At 47.0% G+C, this 8,408-nt stretch overlaps 2 protein-coding genes across 2 annotated transcripts; one reads left to right on the top strand and one right to left on the bottom strand.

Annotated features, from left to right (window-relative positions):
- The first annotated feature begins 340 nt into the window (after nt 1-340).
- RPL7L1 (ribosomal protein L7 like 1) lies at nt 341-4,235 on the top strand. The gene is made up of 7 exons (XM_041398945.1): nt 341-400; nt 533-641; nt 2,152-2,315; nt 2,480-2,617; nt 2,858-2,967; nt 3,136-3,348; nt 3,603-4,235. Exons 1-6 carry the CDS (start codon nt 384-386, stop codon nt 3,342-3,344), a joined length of 747 nt encoding a protein of 248 aa, XP_041254879.1. The 5' UTR covers nt 341-383; the 3' UTR covers nt 3,345-3,348; nt 3,603-4,235.
- A 432-nt stretch (nt 4,236-4,667) lies between these two features.
- MAD2L1 (mitotic arrest deficient 2 like 1) lies at nt 4,668-7,270 on the bottom strand. The gene is made up of 5 exons (XM_041398946.1): nt 6,975-7,270; nt 6,645-6,791; nt 6,441-6,561; nt 5,997-6,100; nt 4,668-5,502 (listed from the first exon to the last, which is right to left on the bottom strand). Exons 1-5 carry the CDS (start codon nt 7,054-7,056, stop codon nt 5,330-5,332), a joined length of 627 nt encoding a protein of 208 aa, XP_041254880.1. The 5' UTR covers nt 7,057-7,270; the 3' UTR covers nt 4,668-5,329.
- Nucleotides 7,271-8,408: the final 1,138 nt, after the last annotated feature.

Consider the following 8,408-nt stretch of genomic DNA (forward strand, 5'->3'; position numbering starts at 1 on the left):
AACCTCCCAGCAAGGCTGGAGCTGCTCAGCGGTGAGAGGACACTGCGGTCAGTGTAAATGAGAACGGTATCAGAGTGTAAAGTCACACATCCCTCTCCATCCCGCACGGCTCACCAGGAACAACCCCAACACCATCCAGCCGAGCCCGAGGCTCTGGCACCACCTGGGGGTGACGCGGCTGTCACACCCCGTGTCCGCGCGGCCCCTCCTGTCCCAGGCTCGCGGCGTGGGGAAGCCCCTGGGCGAGCGCAGGGCCAGGCAGCAGCGCGTCCTTCCCCTCAGTGCCAAGCCCTTCCCGGCGCTCCATGATCACCGAACGGCGCCTGAGGGGGAGGGCCATGGCCCCGCCCCACCCGGCGCATGCGCAGTGGAGACCCGGCAATATGGCGGAGCTGGAGGAGTAAGTGGGGCAGGGTGGGAGGGAATGTGGGATCCGTCGCCATCCGCGGTCTGGGGGCGGCCGCGGGGGTGGCCCGGCAGGGGTCGGGATGCGGGAATGGGCTGGGATGTGACCGGTTTGTCCCGCCCGCAGGCCGAGGCGGCGGATCCCGCTGGTGCCGGAGAACTTGCTGAAGAAGAGGAAGGCGTACCTGGCCATCAAGGCCACCCAGGCCAAGCAGGCGCTGCTCAACAAACGCAAGGTACCGCGGGTCCCGGCAGAGCCTGGTGCTGCAGCCCCAGCTCGTTCTGCGCAGCAGGGAACCACAGTTCCTTGAAATTTCTGGGAAATGAATGGTCGGGCCCCTCAGAGAGGGGTGGGTAGGGGTCGTCTTTGGGCTTCCGAGTGGGGCTTGAATCCCTCAGCAGCTCCGTGTATCTGAGCCTTGTAAAGAGGACAGAATTGTACAGGTTATTACACCAAAACAAATAAATGGAAGACTGTGAGTTGTTCCTGTTGGATCGGTGTTTGCAGCCACGTGTGGGAAACTGCAGCCCTGGGATTTCACTGTCTGAAACCACCTTTGTGTTGAAACCCTGCGTGGAAGCCGTGCTTTTCTGAGGGGGCATTTAGAGTTAATTCTCTGTTAGAGCAGCACAGGTCATGGTGAAGCCTTTTCTGCGTGTGTGAGGTGGCACATGTCCTGGTGCAGACACTCCCTGTGTACACTGTGCCATTTCCAGACTGGCAGAGCACAGCAAACCTTTCTAATTCCAAATCTGAGACTTGTTCTGCTGTACCCCAGGTAATACAGTAGGTGTCTGTCTTAAAGCTTTCCCAGTGAATCTTGTGGGATTGTGTGCAAAACTCCTGCCATTTTTGTTTGATACCATGTTTACATTTTTAAAAGCATCAGTGCCTTGCTGTATTTCCAAGGTGGGAGCATAAGCAATAATATTAAATAGCTACTCCTTAAGATTCTCATTACAAAAAGGACCTTAGTGATAAGACTTTGATTCGGTTTGCCTGCTTTGAAAATTCAAACACATTTCATGGGTGATTTACAAGGTGAGATAGAACAGAAGACACACAACGTTAGATTCTTTAATTTAAAGTGGCCTGCTAATTTAACCAGTAGAGTATCTTAAATATAATTGTGTAATGCTTTGCATTTGCAAGTCCTATTTGTATGAGAAAATACTATGACTTAGGTGGATGTACTCATTCCTAAGCTAAAGAGAGACATTTAAACGTCTGTTTAATTCTAAAGAGGAGCTTTACATTTTCTAATAGTAATGGAAAGACTTTTTATCAGATGAGCTGGATGTTCTGTTTAAATTAGCAATACTTAATGAATGTTTGAGATTTTTCTTGCCTGTGTGCCAGTATAGAAACAGACTTGAAATGCAGTTGCATTCTCTCGGAGGGTAATTTTGAGTCACACTAGGGTATTGCTGTAGCATCTGTTTTGCCCACACGTTGTTTCTGGCTTTCCCAGCCATTGCTGAGCTGTGTGTGTAGCTATGCCTAGAAGTATCCCAAGTCTTTAACCTGATTTATATTTTTCCTGCGGAAAAGCTCTTTGCTCACTGCTCATAAATAATAGTTGTGTGTAAACTCATGTGTTGTCCCTCATTTCTGTCTCCCTTGGGCTTAGATAATCAAATTTATTTTCTTACTGCTTCCAAAGCTGTAAGGACATTGTTCACTACTTCTGCATTTCATTTGACCTTTCAGATGTAAACCTCACTTTGTTTTCCTTTTGTGTGCAGCAGCAGAAGGGGAAGCAGATCCAGTTCAGGCGCCTGGAGACCTTTGTTCGGGATTCGTGGCGCAAACGCCGGGATGACACCCGGCTGAGGCGCATGGAGCAGAGGCCTGGGCAGGCAGCGGCACCTCAAGAGAGCAAACTGGCCTTCGTCGTGAGGATTGTGGAGTGAGAGCCTTCCCCCACTCCTTCCCTTGTTGTTGCTGCCCTTTGTTGTGTCATTTCCACGCCAAGGCACTGGGATCAAGCCAGACATCACCTTGCAGGTGATCTGGGGCTTTCTGTTGCTGTGCTAGAGAAATGTGGTTATTAATAAATTCTGTTTTCCTCAGTATTAAGGGAGTGACTAAGAGGGTGAAAAGAGTGATTGAGCTGCTGCGGCTGAGGAAGAATTACACCGGGGTGTTTGTGAAGCTGAGCCCGCTGTCGCTGAAGATGCTGCGGATCGTGGAGCCTTACGTGGCGTGGGGGTACGTACCCCTCCGGTCACTTGGGGGTTATTGGATTCTCCAGCTGCTGTCACAGATCCATTACTTCTCCAGTAATGGTCAAAACTTAATCAACTTTATATCTAAAACTTGTTATTGTCTGTGTTCTCATTGTTCTTGACATAACTTGGTTGCTTTCCCACCTTTGCACACGGAAGTGGGATGGGCTTCCCTCTGCATCATGTCTGGCTGTTACAGAATCTGATTTTTGTTTCTGCACAGACAGCCTAACCTGAAATCTGTACGAGAGCTCATCCTGAAGCGGGGCCAAGCCAAGATCAAGAAAAAGAGGGTGCCTCTGACAGACAACGTGCTGATAGAGGAACATTTAGGTGAGGAAGAGGGTGAGAAAATTGAGGAAAGAGTTAGGTGTTGAGAGTTTAGTCTGACCTGAAAGGGTGGGGAGAGACAAAATCTTGCCAAACTGGAGAACTGGCAATTCTGGAGCAGTGTGGGGAAAGATGATACAGCTGGACATCTCTTTTTCTTTTCTCATGCAGGGGGCTGTGGTATCATTTGTCTGGAAGACCTTATTCATGAAATCTACTCAACTGGGAAGTATTTCAAAAGAGTAACCCGCTTCCTGTGGCCGTTCCATCTGTCGGTGGCTCGCCACGCATCGCGGAACAGAGTGGGTTTCCTCAAGGAGATGGGCAAGCCTGGCTACAGAGGTGATGCAATCAACCAGCTCATCCGGCAGCTCAACTAGTCAGGTGAGCACTGCCTGCTGGGCTGCTTCTGAGGCTTACCCTCCATTCCCTGTCCTAAGGACAGCCAGCCTGCCGTTGAAGATGAAGGGGATGCTCCCTTGGTTTTGATGGTCACTCTGCAAAAGTGACCTCAAAGGAAACTAATCAAGAGTGTGGGGCCCATTAGGTGTCAGCACATGCTGTTGGATACCTCCATGAAGGCTTGGGTCCTGGGAGATAAAATGACTTTCTTGTTTATTTTCTTCCCTATTCTGCAGGGTTTTTGTGAAAACTTCAGGATCTATGACCCGTCCCTTTTCACATGTACCTTTCATGGACACTATCTACGTGCAGTGATCTATCTGTATGCAACTTCTCTTGACTGCTGGTGCCTCTATAAAAAAAGAAATAGAGATGGACTTTGGGCTGGCCCTTCTTAAAGAAGATAAATTCTGTTTGGTACAAGAATGAGCTTCTTGGAGCAATTTCACTTTTGCATCTCTGTAAAAGAAGTGTTTTTTATGCTCACTACTGCGGACTTCACTCTTTGACATGCACCTGCTTCTGGGGGTGAAGGGGTAGTGGAGTCAAAATTGTGCTAATAGGCAGAAGAAAATACCAAGGTCTTCCTGTATTACTGGAGCACAAGCCCTAGCAGTGAATAATGTCACTTTTTAAGTACCTAGATTGTATTTATTTAAAAAAATTAAGGGTTTTGTGCTCCTTAAAGACACATTTTTTTGGCAAGCCTTTTTTTTTGTTGTTGTTGTTTTTTTACTTCTGCTGGATTGGGACTGCTAGGGAGAATGATATCCTGGAAACAGGAGAGCCCAAAAAGGTTGTAATACAGTCATGGGGTGAGGTATATGTAATTGATGTTTTTAAAATAAACTTGAAATGATATTATTATAACAGAAGGTCCTACATAACTGTAAAAGAGTGGAAAAACCAGTTAAACACTCTGGCTGGAATAAATTTAGTGAAGGAAATGAAGAAAACCATGGAAGAGTCTGAAAGTGCTGGAGATTTAAATCCCTAATTTCTTGAACTACAGAAATGGGTAAGGACACATGAAGAGTCCAGTGCTGTTCAACAAATGTGGAAGGCACTGTCATTGGTTCACTGTGACTATTTAAACTCCTATTTGAAGACTTAGGTAGGAGCAAACTGTTAATCCACGAATGGATTTCCTGCAGACTCCACACCACTTGGAGACTCAGGAAGGAAACATTTAAGTAACAAGAGGAGGAGGATGCCTTTTGGATATTACTTGTGTGACAGTTATAAACTAGGATGTAGCATTCATAAAACCATCTGAAACACGAAGGAGTGCAGACTCTGAATTAGAGAACACTACAAAACTCAAAGCTTTATTCTGTAAAACAAGAATGGAAACATAGAAAATGCTGGACAGACACTACAGACGTACACAGAACAACTGTCCCCAGAACTAGAGCCCAGTGGTCATTAAAATAGAAGGCTTCATGTATTTAAAGTTTCCCTGATAAACAGCTGCTTCCATTGTAGAGCAGTACAAGAATTGTTTGGTTGATTCATTTTAGGGTTATTTCTGGTAATAAAACAGCCCAGGCTTCTAACATGAAAACTGGCACATTAGGAATGAGATTATTTTAATTGCTACAGAGACTTTAAGACTGCTAACAGAATGGAGTTTAAAAATAATTCTAAACTACAAAATTACAGGATCTGAACACCAATCTAGCAGCTAATCCCAGACGTAGGCAGTTTTTCTAGCAGAGGCAGTGGTTTAACACTATTAGTTTAGCTCATACAGTAAAGTAAGAATTTAACTATGACCATGAATACCTTTTTAAAATCTCTTCAAAAATGATGCTAGCTTAGTCTAGTGTCACATAATCACAGGCACATTGTGTCATGCTTTATCAAGAGGACAGTAATGATGTGCTCACAGATTAGCTGCATGATGAACAGAAACTATACAAGGTGACAGCGTATTTACACACACAAAGCTTGCCCCTGCATCCTAGGGAACAGAATCCTTCTTGTAAGCCACCGTGGTGTTGACTTTGTGGATTGTGGTAGTGAAGGAACGCAGCCGAACCTCCTCTGAATTGGCTATGAACTGTGGTCCTGACTCTTCCCACTTTTCTGGCACTGCCAAATCTTTATCTGTGTATATCAGCAAGTCAAAGGCACCTGGGAGCAAGGGAGAACAAATTCACCATAAGGAGATGGCAGGTTTGAAGAGCATCTTCTAGAACTTGAGACAAGGACCAAGCTTTTCAGAAGTTACACTGATACTAGTTATATGAAAAAACCCAATAGTTAAAATAAGTTCTATTCGTGTTAGGCCATTTTAGTTTTCTCAAAAACTAAGTTGTGTAGTAATTGTTTTTTAAGCATGTTACAATGCTGTGGAGCTGAGCTCTGTATAGCACTTCATATGAACACATTATTCATGAAAACTTGCATTCCTCAGGGCATGCATACTTAATTTCCTCAAGTTTGTTAAGCCACCCCAAGTTCTGTTCTGATCTCAGTCCCTCAACGTGCTATCTCACAAACCTGATGGTACACGATATGTAATAATTAAAAAGCCTCAGAAAACCAGAAAATATTTTCCAAAGCTGGAAAGTTACTGAGGTTTTTCAAAAGCATTTTATTTCTTTAGTGCAGTTTGGGATACTCACAGGCAGATTCCAAGAGTGGCAGGAAGGTTACTGTGGCAGTTATTTGTCTGATGACAGAGCGAATTTCATCCTGAATTGCCTTCTGAGATTTCTCCCGTGGTCCACTGGAAAAATAAGAAAACTATGGTAAGAGAAGAAACTTCTACTGTGCTGACAATTTCCTCTAAATACAGTTCTCTTTAAGCTCTGGTAGTCTGTTTGCTACAGTATTTTTAGATTGTAGTGACACTTCTAAGTCCTTAGAAAAGTTAAGCCATAGCTGCTCTCCCTTTATTGTTGTTTGTGTGTTCAGTCATATAATGACTGGTTTGCAGACAAACAGAGGGCAGGGCACTGAGAAATGTTTGAAGGAACAAGTCCATGGCATTGATCCAAGTCCATGGCATTGATCCTGTGCCTGCCCCGATACACGGGATAGGGAAGCGTGGGAGTGGAGCTACTCACTTGTCATCCTTTGCAGTTTTGTCACACTCGATGTCAAACTGCCACCGCTCCAGGACCTCGCTGCTCTCGATGCTGGAGATGACCACCACCAGGCGCTGCACGATGCACTTGTACAGCCACTCTGCAAGAAGCCAGGGCAGTCGCTTAGAGTGCGAGAAGCAGCGGCAGGCACACGGCCGGGAGGGCCCCGCCGCCGGCCCGCACCTTTCATCTGCTCCGTCACGTTGTTGAGGTAGTTGGCCAGCTCGGGGTCCGTGGTGACCAGCAAGGTGAGCCCGTACTTCTGCACGCGGGTGAAGGTCTCGGGGGGGTAGATGCCCCGCTGGTACAGGATGCTGTTGATTCCATAGGCTGCACGATTTAGACGGAGAGGGAAAGGGATGTGTACCACACCCCCCCACACGCCCCAGCCGGCGGCCATGTCGTCCCACAAGACGCGGCCTCCCACCCCCTCACCTCACCTCCCCTCCCACCTCCCTTCTCTCCCTCCCTCTCTCGCAGCGCGGTCCCCGAGGTCCCCCGCGGCCCCCTCACAGAAGAACTCGGCGACGAGCTCGGCGCTGCCGCGGAGGGTGATGCCCTGGTGCTCCCGGCCGAGCTGCTGCTGCGCCGCCATGGCCGCCGCTTCCCCGCCGCCCGGTTCGAATCCGGCCCCGCCCCCGCCCGGCCCCGCCCCTTCCCGCGCGCGCGGCCGCGCTGTGGGGGGCGCGCGCCGCCTCAGGCGATCCCGCCGGCTTTCCCTCCGGGAATTGGCATTCCCCGGGGCCCTTAGCCGTGCAAAGCGGGCGGCAGCCTGCGAGGTTCCGTGGCTGCCTGTCGGGAAAAGGAGGGTTTTTTCTCCATGTTAAACTGCCCGGCCTCTCCCGGTGCCGTTGCGTCTGTGGGCGGGGCTGAGGGGAGCGCGGAGCTGGGGTGGAGCGAGTGAGGAGCTCTGCCGTGGGAATGCTGTGGGGAATTACGTTTCACCGTTTGCCAAGGTGTATTCGACCTTACGAGCCTAAAAATGGTACTTTCCAGGTATGAATTGAACAAATACTTAGTTTATGATTTATTGGTGGCTTTCAGGGTGCAAGTCATGCAGTAGGTGTTTCAAAATAAAATACTGTTTTGCAAGCACTGTGAAGAGACAAGTGGGGACAACGTGGGAAAGCAGGATAAACAATTTTTCCTTCAATCCGTAATAACTCCAGAAATAATAATAATAATAAAAAAAGGTTAAGGAGCATTCAGGTTGTTGGGCTGCCTTGGTGAAGGGAATTTGCTACTTGGTAAAACAACTTCAGTCTTATTGCTACAGGGACACCAAGGAAGATGTTGCAACCGGTGGCCATCACCTGCAGGAAGCTGTGGCAGAGGTTAACAGGTAAGAGAGACTGAGCAAAACAAGGAAATGTTGAAGTATGTTAATGATATGAAGAGGGGAAGTTATGGTCTGCTGGGATAGTAACAAGGTGGCCAGCTAATTAGATTGTAAAATCAATTATAGGTAGGAAAATGAAAATTAATGGGTTTGCTGGGCACAGAAGGGCTGCAAATGAAATTATTCCCTGGATGTGATTTTTCCAAAGCATCATCTGATATCATCATCTAAGATACACTTGTGTTAGATACCCATATTGCTCCTGAAAGAAACAAATTGAACAGTCTTAGAAAGAAGTTGCATTCAAAACAGAAATATTTATACTGAGGATAAAAACCATGTACACGCAGTACAGTGGGCCAGATGCTAAGAGAGTAAATTGATAGTGTGATTGCTTATTTTATTGTAATAAAACACTTTTTCTCAGAAGCTTAGGCTTTGTCTTGGTTCCAGTTTTGATCCAAGAGGAAGCATGGTTTTCCTCAGGGTTCAGGCTGCTGTGATTAAAACAAATGGTATAGTCTTGAAGTCATGTGCTGAAGTTCTGAAAGGGTCTGAATAATTTAATTTAACCACAGGAAATTTATTCTGGGTCTTGTTCACTAGTT

The sequence above is a fragment of the Onychostruthus taczanowskii genome, unplaced genomic scaffold (assembly GCF_017590055.1).
Source record: "Onychostruthus taczanowskii isolate IOZ18803 unplaced genomic scaffold, ASM1759005v1 scaffold150, whole genome shotgun sequence".
NCBI classification, from domain to species: Eukaryota; Metazoa; Chordata; class Aves; order Passeriformes; family Passeridae; genus Onychostruthus; species Onychostruthus taczanowskii.